Source organism: Oncorhynchus keta, unplaced genomic scaffold (genome assembly GCF_023373465.1).
Source record: "Oncorhynchus keta strain PuntledgeMale-10-30-2019 unplaced genomic scaffold, Oket_V2 Un_scaffold_23732_pilon_pilon, whole genome shotgun sequence".
NCBI classification, from domain to species: Eukaryota; Metazoa; Chordata; class Actinopteri; order Salmoniformes; family Salmonidae; genus Oncorhynchus; species Oncorhynchus keta.
The window spans coordinates 168,375-190,734 of record NW_026290874.1 but is presented as its reverse complement, the minus strand read 5'-3'; the positions used below and the strand labels follow the sequence as shown (position 1 = coordinate 190,734).

At 49.9% G+C, this 22,360-nt stretch overlaps 1 protein-coding gene across 1 annotated transcript in view; it reads right to left on the bottom strand.

Annotated features, from left to right (window-relative positions):
• The window catches only part of LOC118383883 (ryanodine receptor 2-like), a gene marked incomplete at its 3' end in the record, with an annotated part of 63,044 nt that extends 47,015 nt beyond the window's left edge, over positions 1–16,029 (bottom strand). Inside the window, exons 1-3 of the mRNA XM_052515348.1 lie at positions 15,952–16,029; positions 15,714–15,833; positions 13,063–13,167 (exon numbers count right to left, since the gene is read on the bottom strand). Of these exons, the coding sequence (XP_052371308.1) occupies positions 13,063–13,167; positions 15,714–15,833; positions 15,952–16,029 (303 nt within the window). The remainder of the gene's footprint in view (positions 1–13,062; positions 13,168–15,713; positions 15,834–15,951) is intronic.
• Positions 16,030–22,360: the final 6,331 nt, after the last annotated feature.

The window sequence follows — 22,360 nt, the reverse complement described above, 5'->3', positions numbered from 1 at the left end:
AGGGCTGAGGAGAGATGGAGAAGGGCTGAGGAGAGGTGGAGAGGGGCTGAGGAGAGGTGGAGAGGGGTTGAGGAGAGGTGGAGAGGGGCTGAGGAGAGGTGGAGAGGGGCTGAGGAGAGGTGGAGAGGAGCTGAGGAGAGGAGAGGTGGAGAGGAGATGAGGAGAGGTGGAGAGGGGCTGAGGAGAGGTGGAGAGGAGCTGAGGAGAGGTGGAGAGGGGCTGAGGAGAGGTGGAGAGGAGCTGAGGAGAGGTGGAGAGGAGCTGAGGAGAGGTGGAGAGGGGCTGAGGAGAGGTGGAGAGGGGCTGAGGAGAGGTGGAGAGGGGCTGAGGAGAGGTGGAGAGGAGCTGAGGAGAGGTGGAGAGGGACAGGAGAGATAGAGAGGGGCTGAGGAGAGGTGGAGAGGGGCTGAGGAGAGATGGAGAGGGGCTGAGGAGAGGTGGAGAGGCTGAGGAGAGGTGGAGAGGCTGAGGAGAGGTGGAGAGGGGGTGAGGAGAGGTGGAGAGGCTGAGGAGAGGTGGAGAGGCTGAGGAGAGGTGGAGAGGCTGAGGAGAGGTGGAGAGGCTGAGGAGAGGGGGAGAGGCTGAGGAGAGGTGGAGAGGCTGAGGAGAGGAAGAGAGGGGCTGAGGAGAGGTGGAGAGGCTGAGGAGAGGTGGAGAGGCTGAGGAGAGGTGGAGAGGCTGAGGAGAGGTGGAGAGGCTGAGGAGAGGAAGAGAGGGGGTGGAGGAGAGGTGGAGAGGGGATGAGGAGAGGTGGAGAGGGGCTGAGGAGAGGTGGAGAAGGGCTGAGGAGAGATGGAGAAGGGCAGAGGAGAGGTGGAGAGGGGCTGAGGAGAGGTGGAGAGGGGTTGAGGAGAGGTGGAGAGGGGCTGAGGAGAGGTGGAGAGGGGCTGAGGAGAGGTGGAGAGGAGCTGAGGAGAGGAGAGGTGGAGAGGAGATGAGGAGAGGTGGAGAGGGGCTGAGGAGAGGTGGAGAGGAGCTGAGGAGAGGTGGAGAGGGGCTGAGGAGAGGTGGAGAGGAGCTGAGGAGAGGTGGAGAGGAGCTGAGGAGAGGTGGAGAGGGGCTGAGGAGAGGTGGAGAGGCTGAGGAGATGTGGAGAGGCTGAGGAGAGGTGGAGAGGCTGAGGAGAGGTGGAGAGGCTGAGGAGAGGTGGAGAGGCTGAGGAGAGGAAGAGAGGGGTTGAGGAGAGGTGGAGAGGCTGAGGAGAGGTGGAGAGGCTGGCTAGGAGAGGAAGAGAGGGGTTGAGGAGAGGTGGAGAGGGGTTGAGGAGAGGTGGAGAGGCTGAGGAGAGGTGGAGAGGCTGAGGAGAGGTGGAGAGGCTGAGGAGAGGAAGAGAGGGGTTGAGGAGAGGTGGAGAGGCTGAGGAGAGGTGGAGAGGCTGAGGAGAGGTGGAGAGGCTGAGGAGAGGAAGAGAGGGGTTGAGGAGAGGTGGAGAGGGGTTGAGGAGAGGTGGAGAGGGGCTGAGGAGAGGTGGAGAAGGGCTGAGGAGAGATGGAGAAGGGCTGAGGAGAGGAAGAGAGGGGTTGAGGAGAGGTGGAGAGGGGTTGAGGAGAGGTGGAGAGGGGCTGAGGAGAGGTGGAGAAGGGCTGAGGAGAGATGGAGAAGGGCTGAGGAGAGGTGGAGAGGGGCTGAGGAGAGGTGGAGAGGGGTTGAGGAGAGGTGGAGAGGGGCTGAGGAGAGGTGGAGAGGGGCTGAGGAGAGGAGAGGTGGAGAGGAGATGAGGAGAGGTGGAGAGGGGCTGAGGAGAGGTGGAGAGGAGCTGAGGAGAGGTGGAGAGGGGCTGAGGAGAGGTGGAGAGGAGCTGAGGAGAGGTGGAGAGGAGCTGAGGAGAGGTGGAGAGGGGCTGAGGAGAGGTGGAGAGGGGCTGAGGAGAGGTGGAGAGGGGCTGAGGAGAGGTGGAGAGGAGCTGAGGAGAGGTGGAGAGGGACAGGAGAGATAGAGAGGGGCTGAGGAGAGGTGGAGAGGGGCTGAGGAGAGATGGAGAGGGGCTGAGGAGAGGTGGAAAGGAGCTGAGGAGAGGTGGAGAGGAGCTGAGGAGAGGTGGAGAGGGGCTGAGGAGAGGTGGAGAGGGGCTGAGGAGAGATGGAGAGGTTGAGGAGAGGTGGAGAGGGGCTGAGGAGAGGTGGAGAGGAGCTGAGGAGAGGCTGAGGAGAGGTGGAGAGGGGCTGAGGAGAGGTGGAGAGGAGCTGAGGAGAGGTGGAGAGGAGCTGAGGAGAGGTGGAGAGGGGCTGAGGAGAGGTGGAGAGGGGCTGAGGAGAGGTGGAGAAGGGCTGAGGAGAGATGGAGAGGGGCTGAGGAGAGATGGAGAAGGGCTGAGGAGAGGTGGAGAGGGGCTGAGGAGAGGTGGAGAGGGGTTGAGGAGAGGTGGAGAGGGGCTGAGGAGAGGTGGAGAGGCTGAGGAGAGGTGGAGAGGGGCTGAGGAGAGGTGGAGAGGGGCTGAGGAGAGATGGAGAGGGGCTGAGGAGAGATGGAGAGGGGCTGAGGAGAGGTGGAGAGGGGCTGAGGAGAGGTGGAGCGGAGCTGAGGAGAGGTGGAGAGGGGCTGAGGAGAGGTGGAGAGGGGCTGAGGAGAGGTGGAGAGGGGCTGAGGAGAGATGGAGAGGGGCTGAGGAGAGGTGGAGAGGGGCTGAGGAGAGATGGAGAGGGGCTGAGGAGAGGTGGAGAGGGGCTGAGGAGAGATGGAGGCTGAGGAGAGATGGAGAAGGGCTGAGGAGAGGCTGAGGAGAGGCTGAGGAGAGATGGAGAGGGGCTGAGGAGAGGTGGAGAGGGGCTGAGGAGAGATGGACAAGGGCTGAGGAGAGGTGGAGAGGGGCTGAGGAGAGGTGGAGAGGTTGAGGAGAGGTGGAGAGGGGCTGAGGAGAGGTGGAGAGGGACTGAGGAGAGGTGGAGAGGAGCTGAGGAGAGGTGGAGAGGGACAGGAGAGATAGAGAGGGGCTGAGGAGAGGTGGAGAGGGGCTGAGGAGAGATGGAGAGGGGCTGAGGAGAGGTGGAAAGGAGCTGAGGAGAGGTGGAGAGGAGCTGAGGAGAGGTGGAGAGGGGCTGAGGAGAGGTGGAGAGGGGCTGAGGAGAGATGGAGAGGTTGAGGAGAGGTGGAGAGGGGCTGAGGAGAGGTGGAGAGGAGCTGAGGAGAGGTGGAGAGGGGCTGAGGGGAGGCTGAGGAGAGGTGGCGAGGGGCTGAGGAGAGGTGGAGAGGAGCTGAGGAGAGGTGGAGAGGGGCTGAGGAGAGGCTGAGGAGAGGTGGAGAGGGGCTGAGGAGAGGTGGAGAGGAGCTGAGGAGAGGTGGAGAGGGGCTGAGGAGAGGTGGAGAGGGGCTGAGGAGAGGTGGAGAAGGGCTGAGGAGAGATGGAGAGGGGCTGAGGAGAGATGGAGAAGGGCTGAGGAGAGGTGGAGAGGGGCTGAGGAGAGGTGGAGAGGGGTTGAGGAGAGGTGGAGAGGGGCTGAGGAGAGGTGGAGAGGCTGAGGAGAGGTGGAGAGGGGCTGAGGAGAGATGGAGAGGGGCTGAGGAGAGGTGGAGAGGGGCTGAGGAGAGGTGGAGAGGAGCTGAGGAGAGGTGGAGAGGGGCTGAGGAGAGGTGGAGAGGGGCTGAGGAGAGGTGGAGAGGAGCTGAGGAGAGATGGAGAGGGGCTGAGGAGAGGTGGAGAGGGGCTGAGGAGAGATGGAGAGGGGCTGAGGAGAGGTGGAGAGGGGCTGAGGAGAGATGGAGGCTGAGGAGAGATGGAGAAGGGCTGAGGAGAGGCTGAGGAGAGGCTGAGGAGAGATGGAGAGGGGCTGAGGAGAGATGGAGAAGGGCTGAGGAGAGGTGGAGAGGGGCTGAGGAGAGGTGGAGAGGTTGAGGAGAGGTGGAGAGGGGCTGAGGAGAGGTGGAGAGGGGCTGAGGAGAGGTGGAGAGGGGTTGAGGAGAGGCTGAGAGGGACAGGAGAGATAGAGAGGGGCTGAGGAGAGGTGGAGAGGGGCCATCAGTCATTATTAACCTGGTCCCTCCATCAGTCATTATTAACCTGGTCCCTCCATCAGTCATTACTAACCTGGTCCCTCTATCAGTCATTATTAACCTGGTACCTCCATCAGTCATTACTAACCTGGTCCCTCCATCAGTCAGTACTAACCTGGTACCTCCATCAGTCATTACTAACCTGGTCCCTCCATCAGTCATTATTAACCTGGTCCCTCCATCAGTCATTACTAACCTGGTCCCTCCATCAGTCAGTACTAAACTGGTCTCTCCATCAGTCATTACTAACCTGGTCCCTCCATCAGTCATTACTAACCTGGTCCCTCCATCAGTCATTATTAACCTGGTCCCTCCATCAGTCATTACTAACCTGGTCCCTCCATCAGTCATTACTAACCTGGTCCCTCCATCAGTCATTACTAACCTGGTCCCTCCATCAGTCATTACTAACCTGGTCCCTCCATCAGTCATTATTGACCTGGTCCCTCCATCAGTCATTACTAACCTGGTCCCTCCATCAGTCATTATTAACCTGGTCCCTCCATCAGTCATTATTAACCTGGTCCCTCCATCAGTCAGTACTAACCTGGTCCCTCCATCAGTCATTACTAACCTGGTCCCTCCATCAGTCATTATTAACCTGGTCCCTCCATCAGTCAGTACCCTAACCTGGTCCCTCCATCAGTCATTACTAACCTGGTCCCTCCATCAGTCATCAGTCCCTCCATCAGTCATTATTAACCTGGTCCCTCCATCAGTCATCAGTATTAACCTGGTCCCTCCATCAGTCATTACTAACCTGGTCCCTCCATCAGTCATTACTAACCTGGTCCCTCCATCAGTCATTATAACCTGGTCCCTCCATCAGTCATTACTAACCTGGTCCCTCCATCAGTCATTACTAACCTGGTCCCTCCATCAGTCATGGTCCCTCCATCAGTCAACCTGGTCCCTCCATCAGTCATTACTAACCTGGTCCCTCCATCAGTCATTACTAACCTGGTCCCTCCATCAGTCATTACTAACCTGGTCCCTCCATCAGTCATTACTAACCTGGTCCCTCCATCAGTCATTACTAACCTGGTCCCTCCATCAGTCATTACTAACCTGGTCCCTCCATCAGTCATTACTAACCTGGTCCAGTCATTACCCTGGTCCCTCCATCAGTCATTACTAACCTGGTCCCTCCATCAGTCATTACTAACCTGGTCCCTCCATCAGTCATTACTAACCTGGTCCCTCCATCAGTCATTACTAACCTGGTCCCTCCATCAGTCATTACTAACCTGGTCCCTCCATCAGTCATTACTAACCTGGTCCCTCCATCAGTCATTACTAACCTGGTCCCTCCATCAGTCATTACTAACCTGGTCCCTCCATCAGTCATTACTAACCTGGTCCCTCCATCAGTCATTACTAACCTGGTCCCTCCATCAGTCATTACTAACCTGGTCCCTCCATCAGTCATTACTAACCTGGTCCCTCCATCAGTCATTACTAACCTGGTCCCTCCATCAGTCATTATTAACCTGGTCCCTCCATCAGTCATTAAACCTGGTCCCTCCATCAGTCATTACTAACCTGGTCCCTCCATCAGTCATTACTAACCTGGTCCCTCCATCAGTCATTACTAACCTGGTCCCTCCATCAGTCATTACTAACCTGGTCCCTCCATCAGTCATTACTAACCTGGTCCCTCCATCAGTCATTATTAACCTGGTCCCTCCATCAGTCATTACTAACCTGGTCCCTCCATCAGTCATTACTAACCTGGTCCCTCCATCAGTCATTACTAACCTGGTCCCTCCATCAGTCATTACTAACCTGGTCCCTCCATCAGTCATTACTAACCTGGTCCCTCCATCAGTCATTACTAACCTGGTCCCTCCATCAGTCATTACTAACCTGGTCCCTCCATCAGTCATTACTAACCTTCCCTCCATCAGTCATTACTAACCTGGTCCCTCCATCAGTCATTACTAACCTGGTCCCTCCATCAGTCATTACTAACCTGGTCCCTCCATCAGTCATTACTAACCTGGTCCCTCCATCAGTCATTACTAACCTGGTCCCTCCATCAGTCATTACTAACCTGGTCCCTCCATCAGTCATTACTAACCTGGTCCCTCCATCAGTCATTACTAACCTGGTCCCTCCATCAGTCATTACTAACCTGGTCCCTCCATCAGTCATTACTAACCTGGTCCCTCCATCAGTCATTACTAACCTGGTCCCTCCATCAGTCATTACTAACCTGGTCCCTCCATCAGTCATTACTAACCTGGTCCCTCCATCAGTCATTACTAACCTGGTCCCTCCATCAGTCATTACTAACCTGGTCCCTCCATCAGTCATTACTAACCTGGTCCCTCCATCAGTCATTACTAACCTGGTCCCTCCATCAGTCATTACTAACCTGGTCCCTCCATCAGTCATTACTAACCTGGTCCCTCCATCAGTCATTACTAACCTGGTCCCTCCATCAGTCATTACTAACCTGGTCCCTCCATCAGTCATTACTAACCTGGTCCCTCCATCAGTCATTACTAACCTGGTCCCTCCATCAGTCATTACTAACCTGGTCCCTCCATCAGTCATTACTAACCTGGTCCCTCCATCAGTCATTACTAACCTGGTCCCTCCATCAGTCATTACTAACCTGGTCCCTCCATCAGTCATTACAACCTGGTCCCTCCATCAGTCATACTAACCTGGTCCCTCCATCAGTCATTACTAACCTGGTCCCTCCATCAGTCATTACTAACCTGGTCCCTCCATCAGTCATTACTAACCTGGTCCCTCCATCAGTCATTACTAACCTGGTCCCTCCATCAGTCATTACTAACCTGGTCCCTCCATCAGTCATTACTAACCTGGTCCCTCCATCAGTCATTACTAACCTGGTCCCTCCATCAGTCATTACTAACCTGGTCCCTCCATCAGTCATTACTAACCTGGTCCCTCCATCAGTCATTACTAACCTGGTCCCTCCATCAGTCATTACTAACCTGGTCCCTCCATCAGTCATTACTAACCTGGTCCCTCCATCAGTCATTACTAACCTGGTCCCTCCATCAGTCATTACTAACCTGGTCCCTCCATCAGTCATTACTAACCTGGTCCCTCCATCAGTCATTACTAACCTGGTCCCTCCATCAGTCATTACTAACCTGGTCCCTCCATCAGTCATTACTAACCTGGTCCCTCCATCAGTCATTACTAACCTGGTCCCTCCATCAGTCATTACTAACCTGGTGCCTCCATCAGTCATTACTAACCTGGTCCCTCCATCAGTCAGTACTAACCTGGTCCCTCCATCAGACATTACTAACCTGGTCCCTCCATCAGTCATTACTAACCTGGTCCCTCCATCAGTCATTACTAACCTGGTCCCTCCATCAGTCATTATTAACCTGGTCCCTCCATCAGTCAGTACTAACCTGGTCCCTCCATCAGTCATTATTAACCTGGTCCCTCCATCAGTCATTACTAACCTGGTCCCTCCATCAGTCATTACTAACCTGGTCCCTCCATCAGTCATTATTAACCTGGTCCCTCCATCAGTCATTATTAACCTGGTCCCTCCATCAGTCATTATTAACCTGGTCCCTCCATCAGTCATTACTAACCTGGTCCCTCCATCAGTCATTACTAACCTGGTCCCTCCATCAGTCATTACTAACCTGGTCCCTCCATCAGTCATTATTAACCTGGTCCCTCCATCAGTCATTATTAACCTGGTCCCTCCATCAGTCATTACTAACCTGGTCCCTCCATCAGTCATTACTAACCTGGTCCCTCCATCAGTCATTATTAACCTGGTCCCTCCATCAGTCAGTACTAACCTGGTCCCTCCATCAGTCATTACTAACCTGGTCCCTCCATCAGTCATTACTAACCTGGTCCCTCCATCAGTCAGTACTAACCTGGTCCCTCCATCAGTCAGTACTAACCTGGTCCCTCCATCAGTCATTATTAACCTGGTCCCTCCATCAGTCATTACTAACCTGGTCCCTCCATCAGTCATTACTAACCTGGTCCCTCCATCAGTCATTACTAACCTGGTCCCTCCATCAGTCATTACTAACCTGGTCCCTCCATCAGTCATTACTAACCTGGTCCCTCCATCAGTCATTACTAACCTGGTCCCTCCATCAGTCATTACTAACCTGGTCCCTCCATCAGTCATTATTGACCTGGTCCCTCCATCAGTCATTACTAACCTGGTCCCTCCATCAGTCATTACTAACCTGGTCTCTCCATCAGACATTACTAACCTGGTCCCTCCATCAGTCATTACTAACCTGGTCCCTCCATCAGTCATTACTAACCTGGTCCCTCCATCAGTCATTACTAACCTGGTCCCTCCATCAGTCATTATTAACCTGGTCCCTCCATCAGTCATTACTAACCTGGTCCCTCCATCAGTCATTACTAACCTGGTCCCTCCATCAGTCATTACTAACCTGGTTTCTCCATCAGTCAGTTACTAACCTGGTCCCTCCATCAGTCAGTACTAACCTGGTCCCTCCATCAGTCATTATTAACCTGGTGCCTCCATCAGTCATTACTAACCTGGTCCCTCCATCAGTCATTACTAACCTGGTCCCTCCATCAGTCATTACTAACCTGGTCTCTCCATCAGTCAGTACTAACCTGGTCCCTCCATCAGTCATTACTAACCTGGTCCCTCCATCAGTCATTACTAACCTGGTCCCTCCATCAGTCATTACTAACCTGGTCCCTCCATCAGTCATTACTAACCTGGTCCCTCCATCAGTCATTATTAACCTGGTCCCTCCATCAGTCATTACTAACCTGGTCCCTCCATCAGTCATTATTAACCTGGTCCCTCCATCAGTCATTACTAACCTGGTCCCTCCATCAGTCATTACTAACCTGGTCCCTCCATCAGTCAGTACTAACCTGGTCTCTCCATCAGACAGTACTAACCTGGTTCCTCCATCAGTCATTACTAACCTGGTCCCTCCATCAGTCAGTACTAACCTGGTCCTCCATCAGTCAGTACTAACCTGGTCTCTCCATCAGTCATTACTAACCTGGTTTCTCCATCAGTCAGTACTAACCTGGTCCCTCCATCAGTCAGTACTAACCTGGTCCCTCCATCAGTCATTACTAACCTGGTCTCTCCATCAGACAGTACTAACCTGGTTTCTCCATCAGTCAGTACTAACCTGGTCCCTCCATCAGTCAGTACTAACCTGGTCCCTCCATCAGTCATTACTAACCTGGTCCCTCCATCAGTCATTACTAACCTGGTTTCTCCATCAGTCAGTACTAACCTGGTCCCTCCATCAGACATTACTAACCTGGTCCCTCCATCAGTCATTACTAACCTGGTCCCTCCATCAGTCATTATTAACCTGGTCCCTCCATCAGTCAGTACTAACCTGGTCCCTCCATCAGTCAGTACTAACCTGGTCCCTCCATCAGTCAGTACTAACCTGGTCCCTCCATCAGTCAGTACTAACCTGGTCCCTCCATCAGTCAGTACTAACCTGGTCCATCCACTAACCTGGTTCCTCCATCAGTCAGTACTAACCTGGTCTCTCCATCAGTCAGTACTAACCTGGTCCCTCCATCAGTCAGTACTAACCTGGTTCCTCCATCAGTCAGTACTAACCTGGTCCCTCCATCAGTCAGTACTAACCTGGTCTCTCCATCAGACATTACTAACCTGGTCCCTCCATCAGTCAGTACTAACCTGGTCTCTCCATCAGACAGTACTAACCTGGTTCCTCCACAGGTCATAGCTGTAATTCTGTTAGACTGTAACTACTGAAGCCATTCAGTTCCATGTTCTTGTTTCCTTTCCCTGCTCACTCTTCAGCGTGCTGGGAGTGCTGTGCACGGTTTACTAATTACATGTTGAGCTCTCACACTTGCTGCTTCTCTTCCAATCTCTCTTGGTCTTTTATCTTTATGCACTGTCCGTCTACACACAGTCACATCCTCTCCTTCTACCTGTCTCTCTGTATCTCTACCCCCCCCCCCTCTCCTTCTACGTGCCTACCTGTATCTCTACCCCCCCCACCTCTCCTTCTACCTGTCTCTCTGTATCTCTACCCCCCACCTCTCCTTCTACCTGTCTCTCTGTATCTCTACCCCCACCACCTCTCCCTTCTACCTGCCTCTCTGTATCTCTACCCCCCCACCTCTCCTTCTACCTGCCTCTCTGTATCTCTACCCTGGCCTACCCACCTCTCCTTCTACCTGCCTCTCTGTATCTCTACCCCCCCCCTCTCCTTCTACCTGCCTCTCTGTATCTCTACCCCCCCCACCTCTCCTTCTACCTGCCTCTCTGTATCTCTCCTTCACCCCCCCCACCTCTCCTTCTACCTGCCTCTCTGTATCTCTACCCCCCCTCCATCACCTCTCCTTCTACCTGCCTCTCTGTATCTCTACCCCCCACCTCTCCTTCTACCTGCCTCTCTGTATCTCTACCCCCTGGCTGATTGACCTCTCCTTCTACCTGCCTCTCTGTATCTCTACCCCCCTACCTGCCTCTCTGTATCTCTACCCCCTCCCCCCACACCTCTCCTTCTACCTGACTCCCTGTATCTCTCTTGCTGGTGGACTGGCTAACTGTTTGACTGACTGGCTGGCTGACTGACTGGCTGACTGGGATTGACTGGGCTGGCTGACTGGCTGACTGACTGACTGGACTGGGTGACTGGGACAGTCCACAGGGTGACTGACTGACTGACTGACTGACAGACTGACTGGCTGCTGTGGACAGGGCTGACTGGGTAACTGGGACTGACTGACTGACTGGACTGGGTGGGTGACTGACTGGCTGGCTGGCAGACCGACCCACCGACTGACTGTTTCTGGGCTCTCTGACTCCTGGCAGATAGACCGACCGACTGATTGTTTCTGGGCTCTCTGACTCCTGGCAGATAGACCGACCGACTGATTGTTTCTGGGCTCGCTGACTCCTGGCAGATAGACCGACCGACTGATTGTATCTGGGCTCCCTGACTCCTGGCAGATAGACCGACCGACTGATTGTATCTGGGCTCCCTGACTCCCAGTACTGCCCTTAAATACACTTCTGGCTCAGAGAGAGAGAACAATTTAATTAGCCAAGTTATTCATAGATAGAAAGGTGATTATAAAAAGTTAATTACAGAAATGCAAGTCATGATGGAATACGACACCGCATCTCAGTAACATCACATACAACGCTTAAATCTGCAGTAAATAACATCACATCATAGTACTGTAGTCCATATTATTTAAACATACCCCATTACATGGGCTGTGGACAGGGCTATAACAGGGACAACCACAGGGCTGTGGACAGGGCTATAACAGGGACAACCACAGGGCTATAACAGGGACAACCACAGGGCTGTGGCACAGGGACAACCACAGGGCTATAACAGGGACAACCACAGGGCTATAACAGGGACAACCACAGGGCTGTGGACAGGGCTATAACAGGGACAACCACAGGGCTATAACAGGGACAACCACAGGGCTATAACAGGGACAACCACAGGGCTATAACAGGGACAACCACAGGGCTATAACAGGGACAACCACAGGGCTATAACAGGGACAACCACAGGGCTATAACAGGGACAACCACAGGGACAACCACAGGGCTATAACAGGGACAACCACAGGGCTATAACAGGGACAACCACAGGGCTATAACAGGGACAACCACAGGACTATAACAGGGCTATAACATGGACAACCACAGGACTATAACAGGGACAACCACAGGGACTATAACAGGGACAACCACAGGGCTGTGGACAGGGACAACCACAGGGCTATAACAGGGACAACCACAGGGCTGTGGACAGGGACAACAACCACAGGGCTATAACAGGGACAACCACAGGGCTATAACAGGGACAACCACAGGGCTGTGGACAGGGCTATAACAGGGACAACCACAGGGCTGTGGACAGGGACAACCACAGGGCTGTGGACAGGGACAACCACAGGGCTATAACAGGGACAACCACAGGGCTGTAACAGGGACAACCACAGGGACAACCACAGGGCTGTGGATAACAGGGACAACCACAGGGCTGTGGACAGGGCTAACAGGGACAACCACAGGGCTATAACAGGGACAACCACAGGGCTATAAAAGGGACAACCACAGGGCTATAACAGGGACAACCACAGGGCTATAACAGGGACAACCACAGGGCTATAACAGGGACAACCACAGGGCTATAACAGGGACAACCACAGGGCTATAACAGGGACAACCACAGGGCTATAACAGGGACAACCACAGGGCTATAACAGGGACAACCACAGGCTATAACAGGGACAACCACAGGACTATAACAGGGCTATAACATGGACAACCACAGGACTATAACAGGGACAACCACAGGGCTATAACAGGGACACAGGGCTGTGGACAACCACAGGGGGACAACCACAGGGCTGGGACAGGGACAACCACAGGGCTATAACAGGGACAACCACAGGGCTGGGCTGGACTATAACAGGGACAACCACAGGGGACTATAACAGGGACAACCACAGGGGGACTATAACAGGGACAACCACAGGGCTATAACAGGGCTATAACAGGGACAACCACAGGGCTGTGGATAACAGGGACAACCACAGGGCTGTGGACAGGGGGACAACCACAGGACTATAACAGGGACAACCACAGGGCTGTGGACAGGGACAACCACAGGACTATAACAGGGACAACCACAGGGCTGTGGGCAGGGCTATAACAGGGACAACCACAGGGCTATAACAGGGACAACCACAGGGCTATAACAGGGACAACCACAGGGCTATAACAGGGACAACCACAGGACTATAACATGGACAACCACAGGACTATAACAGGGACAACCACAGGACTATAACAGGGACAACCACAGGGCTATAACAGGGACAACCACAGGGACAACCACAGGGCTATAACAGGGACAACCACAGGGACAACCACAGGGCTATAACAGGGACTGACTGGGGAGTAGACAGACAGACAGACAGACAGACAGACAGACAGACAGACAGACAGATATAGGTAGATAGATAGATATAGATAGGTAGATATATACGTAGATAGATAGGTAAGTCTTGCTGTGTACTCACCCCTTCTGCCTTCTCCTCTGTGTTGGCCAGCATCTCCTGCAGGGCCCGGACTGAGAGGGACTGCTCCAGGACAAACGTACAGATGGACAGGTCTGGAGGGACATTCTGGAAGAGAAGACAGCCAGGTTAGAAGGGAACTGTAGTCCTGGATCAGGTCAGTCTGGGAGATGTAGTCCAGTCTCGGGATAAACAGCCAGTTTAGAAGGGAACTGTAGTCCTGGAGCAGGTCAGTCTGGGAGATGTAGTCCAGTCAAAGGATACACAGCCAGGTTAGAAGGGAACTGTAGTCCTGGAGCAGGTCAGTCTGGGAGATGTAGTCCAGTCAAAGGACAAACAGCCAGGTTAGAAGGGAACTGTAGTCCTGGAGCAGGTCAGTCTGGGAGATGTAGTCCAGTCAAAGGATAAACAGCCAGGTTAGAAGGGAACTGTAGTCCTGGAGCAGGTCAGTCTGGGAGATGTAGTCCAGTCAAAGGATAAACCAGCAGGTTAGAAGGGAACTGTAGTCCTGGAGCAGGTCAGTCTGGGAGATGTAGTCCAGTCAAAGGATAAACAGCCAGGTTAGAAGGGAACTGTAGTCCTGGAGCAGGTCAGTCTGGGAGATGTAGTCCAGTCAAAGGATAAACAGCCAGGTTAGAAGGGAACTGTAGTCCTGGAGCAGGTCAGTCTGGGAGATGTAGTCCAGTCAAAGGATAAACAGCCAGGTTAGAAGGGAACTGTAGTCCTGGAGCAGGTCAGTCTGGGAGATGTAGTCCAGTCAAAGGATAAACAGCCAGAGGGAACTGTAGTCCTGGTTAGAAGGGAACTGTAGTCCTGGAGCAGGTCAGTCTGGGAGATGTAGTCCAGTCAAAGGATAAACAGCCAGGTTAGAAGGGAACTGTAGTCCTGGAGCAGGTCAGTCTGGGAGATGTAGTCCAGTCAAAGGATAAACAGCCAGGTTAGAAGGGAACTGTAGTCCTGGAGCAGGTCAGTCTGGGAGATGTAGTCCAGTCAAAGGATAAACAGCCAGGTTAGAAGGGAACTGTAGTCCTGGAGCAGGTCAGTCTGGGAGATGTAGTCCAGTCAAAGGATAAACAGCCAGGTTAGAAGGGAACTGTAGTCCTGGAGCAGGTCAGTCTGGGAGATGTAGTCCAGTCTAGGGATAAACAGCCAGGTTAGAAGGGAACTGTAGTCCTGGAGCAGGTCAGTCTGGGAGATGTAGTCCAGTCTAGGGATAAACAGCCAGGTTAGAAGGGAACTGTAGTCCTGGAGCAGGTCAGTCTGGGAGATGTAGTCCAGTCAAAGGATAAACAGCCAGGTTAGAAGGGAACTGTAGTCCTGGAGCAGGTCAGTCTGGGAGATGTAGTCCAGTCTAGGGATAAACAGCCAGGTTAGAAGGGAACTGTAGTCCTGGAGCAGGTCAGTCTGGGAGATGTAGTCCAGTCAAAGGATAAACAGCCAGGTTAGAAGGGAACTGTAGTCCTGGAGCAGGTCAGTCTGGGAGATGTAGTCCAGTCAAAGGATAAACCAGCAGGTTAGAAGGGAACTGTAGTCCTGGAGCAGGTCAGTCTGGGAGATGTAGTCCAGTCAAAGGATAAACAGCCAGGTTAGAAGGGAACTGTAGTCCTGGAGCAGGTCAGTCTGGGAGATGTAGTCCAGTCAAAGGATAAACAGCCAGGTTAGAAGGGAACTGTAGTCCTGGAGCAGGTCAGTCTGGGAGATGTAGTCCAGTCAAAGGATAAACAGCCAGGTTAGAAGGGAACTGTAGTCCTGGAGCAGGTCAGTCTGGGAGATGTAGTCCAGTCAAAGGATAAACAACCAGGTTAGAAGGGAACTGTAGTCCTGGAGCAGGTCAGTCTGGGAGATGTAGTCCAGTCAAAGGATAAACAGCCAGGTTAGAAGGGAACTGTAGTCCTGGAGCAGGTCAGTCTGGGAGATGTAGTCCAGTCTAGGGATAAACAGCCAGGTTAGAAGGGAACTGTAGTCCTGGAGCAGGTCAGTCTGGGAGATGTAGTCCAGTCAAAGGATAAACCACCAGGTTAGAAGGGAACTGTAGTCCTGGAGCAGGTCAGTCTGGGAGATGTAGTCCAGTCAAAGGATAAACAGCCAGGTTAGAAGGGAACTGTAGTCCTGGAGCAGGTCAGTCTGGGAGATGTAGTCCAGTCAAAGGATAAACAACCAGGTTAGAAGGGAACTGTAGTCCTGGAGCAGGTCAGTCTGGGAGATGTAGTCCAGTCAAAGGATAAACAGCCAGGTTAGAAGGGAACTGTAGTCCTGGAGCAGGTCAGTCTGGGAGATGTAGTCCAGTCTAGGGATAAACAGCCAGGTTAGAAGGGAACTGTAGTTCTGGAGCAGGTCAGTCTGGGAGATGTAGTCCAGTCAAAGGATAAACAGCCAGGTTAGAAGGGAACTGTAGTCCTGGAGCAGGTCAGTCTGGGAGATGTAGTCCAGTCAAAGGATAAACAGCCAGGTTAGAAGGGAACTGTAGTCCTGGAGCAGGTCAGTCTGGGAGATGTAGTCCAGTCTAGGGATAAACAGCCAGGTTAGAAGGGAACTGTAGTCCTGGAGCAGGTCAGTCTGGGAGATGTAGTCCAGTCTCGGGATAAACAGCAAGGTTAGAAGGGAACTGTAGTCCTGGAGCAGGTCAGTCTGGGAGATGTGGCTCCTGTGTTCACCTTAGAGTTGGATGTTGACTCGAGGAAGCAGAGTCTGTTTCCGAAGCCCTCCGCTGCCAGACACAGCTTCTGCTGCTCCTTGTGGACTGTGGCAGAACACTGCAGGACAACCTCGTCGTCCTGGAGACACAGAGACAGGAAGTAGCAGTTAGAACCAACACAGAAAACCCCTGGTCACCAACACAGCCTTGTCATCGCCAACGATCTCCAACCTAGGCAACTATCTAAGATGTGTGACCTCCAGAGTCAGGCCTGCTCCCCGGTGGGGTAGAGAGACACAGCAGGGAACCAACACAGCCTTGTCATCGCCAACCATCTCCAACCTGGGCAACTATCTAAGATGTGTGACCTCCAGAGTCAGGCCTGCTCCCCGGTGGGGTAGAGAGACACAGCAGAGAACCAACACAGCTTTGTCATCGCCAACCATCTCCAACCTGGGCAACTATCTAAGATGTGTGACCTCCAGAGTCAAGCCTGCTCCACGGTGGGCGTCCGCCAGGGAATCGTTCTGTAATGACTAACGAGGGCCAAAGGGGCTCTTTTCAACGGAGGAACTGGCAACGGAGCATCTCAGTCAACACTCTGCACTCAGCAGCGCCAAGCGGGGTCGGGCTTTAACCCAGCAAACAGGGGTCGGGCTTTAACCCAGCAAACAGGGGTCGGGCTTTAACCCAGCAAACAGGGGTCGGGCTTTAACCCAGCAAACAGGGGTCGTCCTGAGGACATGAGGGTCGTTAACCCACTGACAGCGCAGAGCAAACGGGGTCTAGGAAAATGTCACCTCTTATAAATACATATCTTCAATACAGACACTACATTCCACCTTTAATAAATACATATCTACAATAGACACTACATTCCACCTTTAATAAATACATATCTACAATACAGACACTACATTCCACCTTTAATAAATACATATCTACAATATAGACACTACATTCCACCTTTAATAAATACATATCTACAATACAGACACTACATTCCACCTTTAATAAATACATATCTACAATAGACACTACATTCCACCTTTAATAAATATATATCTACAATACAGACACTACATTCCACCTTTAATAAATATATATCTACAATATAGACACTACATTCCACCTTTAATAAATACATATCTACAATATAGACACTACATTCCACCTTTAATAAATACATATCTACAATACAGACACTACATTCCACCTTTAATAAATACATATCTACAATAGACACTACATTCCACCTTTAATAAATGTATATCTACAATACAGACACTACATTCCACCTTTAATAAATATATATCTACAATACAGACACTACATTCCACCTTTAATAAATATATATCTACAATACAGACACTACATTCCACCTTTAATAAATACATATCTACAATACAGACACTACATTCCACCTTTAATAAATATATATCTACAATATAGACACTACATTCCACCTTTAATAAATACATATCTACAATACAGACACTACATTCCACCTTTAATAAATACATATCTACAATACAGACACTACATTCCACCTTTAATAAATATATATCTACAATATAGACACTACATTCCACCTTTAATAAATACATATCTACAATACAGACATTACATTCCACCTTTAATAAATATATATCTACAATATAGACACTACATTCCACAATAAATACATATCTACAATACAGACTACATTCCACCTTTAATAAATACATATCTACAATATAGACACTACATTCCACCTTTAATAAATACATATCTACAATACAGACACTACATTCCACCTTTAATAAATACATATCTACAATACAGACACTACATTCCACCTTTAATAAATACATATCTACAATACAGACACTACATTCCACCTTTAATAAATATATATCTACAATATAGACACTGACATTCCACCTGTAATAACTATATATCTACAATATAGACACTACATTCCACCTTTAATAACTATATATTACAATATAGACACTACATTCCACCTTTAATAAATACATATCTACAATACAGAGACTACATTACACCTATAATAACTATATATCTAATTAGAAGACTTTATAGAGCCCCTCACCCTGTTCAGGATTCCTTCGGGATACTGTATGAAATACAGGACTTTATAGAGCCTGAATTGGTGCTTAAGAGATGGGGGTCTATTACACTGTAGAAGGAGATGAGGGGTCTATTACACTGTAGAAGGAGATGAGGGGGTCTATTACACTGTAGAAGGAGATGAGGGTCTATTACACTGTAGAAGGAGATGAGGGTCTATTACACTGTAGAAGGAGATGAGGGGTCTATTACACTGTAGAAGGAGATGAGGGGTCTATTACACTGTAGAAGGAGATGAGGGTCTATTACACTGTAGAAGGAGATGAGGGTCTATTACACTGTAGAAGGAGATGAGGGTCTATTACACTGTAGAAGGAGATGAGGGGGTCTATTACACTGTAGAAGGAGATGAGGGGTCTATTACACTGTAGAAGGAGATGAGGGTCTATTACACTGTAGAAGGAGATGAGGGGGTCTATTACACTGTAGAAGGAGATGAGAGGGTCTATTACACTGTAGAAGGAGATGAGGGGGTCTATTACACTGTAGAAGGAGATGAGGGTCTATTACACTGTAGAAGGAGATGAGGGTCTATTACACTGTAGAAGGAGATGAGGGGTCTATTACACTGTAGAAGGAGATGAGGGGTCTATTACACTGTAGAAGGAGATGAGGGTCTATTACACTGTAGAAGGAGATGAGGGGGTCTATTACACTGTAGAAGGAGATGAGGGTCTATTACACTGTAGAAGGAGATGAGGGTCTATTACACTGTAGAAGGAGATGAGGGTCTATTACACTGTAGAAGGAGATGAGAGGGTCTATTACACTGTAGATGGAGATGAGGGGGTCTATTACACTGTAGAAGGAGATGAGAGGGTCTATTACACTGTAGAAGGAGATGAGGGTCTATTACACTGTAGAAGGAGATGAGGGTCTATTACACTGTAGAAGGAGATGAGAGGGTCTATTACACTGTAGAAGGAGATGAGAGGGTCTATTACACTGTAGAAGGAGATGAGGGGGTCTATTACACTGTAGAAGGAGATGAGGGGTCTATTACACTGTAGAAGGAGATGAGGGGTCTATTACACTGGGTCTATTACACTGTAGAAGGAGATGAGGGGAGATCTATTACACTGTAGAAGGAGATGAGGGGTCTATTACACTGTAGAAGGAGATGAGGGTCTATTACTATTACACTGTAGAAGGAGATGAGAGGGTCTATTACACTGTAGAAGGAGATGAGAGGGTCTATTACACTGTAGAAGGAGATGAGGGGTCTATTACACTGTAGAAGGAGATGAGGGGTCTATTACACTGTAGAAGGAGATGAGGGTCTATTACACTGTAGAAGGAGATGAGGGGTCTATTACACTGTAGAAGGAGATGAGGGGTCTATTACACTGTAGAAGGAGATGAGGGGGTCTATTACACTGTAGAAGGAGATGAGAGGGTCTATTACACTGTAGAAGGAGATGAGGGGTCTATTACACTGTAGAAGGAGATGAGAGGGTCTATTACACTGTAGAAGGAGATGAGAGGGTCTATTACACTGTAGAAGGAGATGAGAGGGTCTATTACACTGTAGAAGGAGATGAGGGGGTCTATTACACTGTAGAAGGAGATGAGGGTCTATTACACTGTAGAAGGAGATGAGGGGGTCTATTACACTGTAGAAGGAGATGAGGGGGTCTATTACACTGTAGAAGGAGATGAGGGTCTATTACACTGTAGAAGGAGATGAGGGGTCTATTACACTGTAGAAGGAGATGAGAGGGTCTATTACACTGTAGAAGGAGATGAGGGTCTATTACACTGTAGAAGGAGATGAGGGTCTATTACACTGTAGAAGGAGATGAGGGGTCTATTACACTGTAGAAGGAGAGGAGATGAGGGTCTATTACACTGTAGAAGGAGATGAGGGTCTATTACACTGTAGAAGGAGATGAGGGTCTATTACACTGTAGAAGGAGATGAGGGTCTATTACACTGTAGAAGGAGATGAGGGGTCTATTACACTGTAGAAGGAGATGAGGGGGTCTATTACACTGTAGAAGGAGATGAGGGGTCTATTACACTGTAGAAGGAGATGAGGGGTCTATTACACTGTAGAAGGAGATGAGGGGATGAGGGTCTATTACACTGTAGAAGGAGATGAGGGTCTATTACACTGTAGAAGGAGATGAGGGGTCTATTACACTGTAGAAGGAGATGAGAAGGGTCTATTACACTGTAGAAGGAGATGAGGGTCTATTACACTGTAGAAGGAGATGAGGGTCTATTACACTGTAGAAGGAGATGAGGGGTCTATTACACTGTAGAAGGAGATGAGAGGGTCTATTACACTGTAGAAGGAGATGAGGGGTCTATTACACTGTAGAAGGAGATTACACTGTAGAAGGAGATGAGGGTCTATTACACTGTAGAAGGAGATGAGGGTCTATTACACTGTAGAAGGAGATGAGGGGGTCTATTACACTGTAGAAGGAGATGTAGAAGGATTACACTGTAGAAGGAGATGAGGGTCTATTACACTGTAGAAGGAGATGAGGGTCTATTACACTGTAGAAGGAGATGAGGGTCTATTACACTGTAGAAGGAGATGAGGGTCTATTACACTGTAGAAGGAGATGAGAGGGTCTATTACACTGTAGAAGGAGATGAGGGGTCTATTACACTGTAGAAGGAGATGAGGGGTCTATTACACTGTAGAAGGAGATGAGGGGGTCTATTACACTGTAGAAGGAGATGAGAGGGTCTATTACACTGTAGAAGGAGATGAGAGGGTCTATTACACTGTAGAAGGAGATGAGAGGGTCTATTACACTGTAGAAGGAGATGAGGGGTCTAAGGAGATGAGGGTCTATTACACTGTAGAAGGAGATGAGGGTCTATTACACTGTAGAAGGAGATGAGGGGGTCTATTACACTGTAGAAGGAGATGAGGGGTCTATTACACTGTAGAAGGAGATGAGGGTCTATTACACTGTAGAAGGAGATGAGAGGGTCTATTACACTGTAGAAGGAGATGAGGGGTCTATTACACTGTAGAAGGAGATGAGGGTCTATTACACTGTAGAAGGAGATGAGGGTCTATTACACTGTAGAAGGAGATGAGGGGTCTATTACACTGTAGAAGGAGATGAGGGGTCTATTACACTATTACACTGTAGAAGGAGATGAGGGGTCTATTACACTGTAGAAGGAGATGAGAGGGTCTATTACACTGTAGAAGGAGATGAGAGGGTCTATTACACTGTAGAAGGAGATGAGGGGGTCTATTACACTGTAGAAGGAGATGAGAGGGTCTATTACACTGTAGAAGGAGATGAGGGTGGCTGGATCCTTCACACACACACACACACACACACACACACACACACACACACACACACACACACACACACACACACACACACACACACACACACAGGATCCCTGACAGGAAGCTGATAGGACTTGGAGCTCTGCCAACTGAGGAAGAGACTAAATGCTGCTCCTCAATAACAGGCGATCTCTCAGTAGCCCCCCCCCCCCCCCACCCCCCCCCCCCCCCCCCCCTGACACTATAGAGCATTCCCCTGAATGGATTAGGTCTCTGTTAGGGAGGAAAACGATAGCGAACGGCTGAAGAACTGAGTGTGTATATAGATACCAGGGTGACACAGACTGCATGATGAGTCCTAGACCATCAGAGATGTTTTACTGCTGAGTGGGTATATAGATGTATTACTGCTGAGTGGGAATATACTGCTGAGTGGGTATATAGATGTATTACTGCTGAGTGGGTATATACTGCTGAGTGGGTATATAGATGTATTACTGCTGAGTGGGTATATACTGCTGAGTGGGTATATACTGCTGAGTGGGTATATACTGCTGAGTGGGTATATAGATGTATTACTGCTGAGTGGGTATATACTGCTGAGTGGGTATATACTGCTGAGTGGGTATATAGATGTATTACTGCTGAGTGGGAATATACTGCTGAGTGGGTATATACTGCTGAGTGGGTATATAGATGTATTACTGCTGAGTGGGAATATACTGCTGAGTGGGTATATACTGCTGAGTGGGTATATAGATGTATTACTGCTGAGTGGGAATATACTGCTGAGTGGGTATATAGATGTATTACTGCTGAGTGGGAATATACTGCTGAGTGGGTATATACTGCTGAGTGGGTATATAGATGTATTACTGCTGAGTGGGTATATACTGCTGAGTGGGTATATAGATGTATTACTGCTGAGTGGGAATATACTGCTGAGTGGGTATATACTGCTGAGTGGGTATATAGATGTATTACTGCTGAGTGGGTATATAGATGTATTACTGCTGAGTGGGTATATAGATGTATTACTGCTGAGTGGGTATATAGATGTATTACTGCTGAGTGAGGGGTATATACTGACTGAGTGGGTATATACTGCTGAGTGGGTATATACTGCTGAGTGGGTATATAGATGTATTACTGCTGAGTGGGTATATAGATGGGTATTACTGCTGAGTGGGTATATACTACTGCTGACTGGGAATAATATAAAACCTACCCAAATATATAGATCTATTACCCCTACCCACATACCA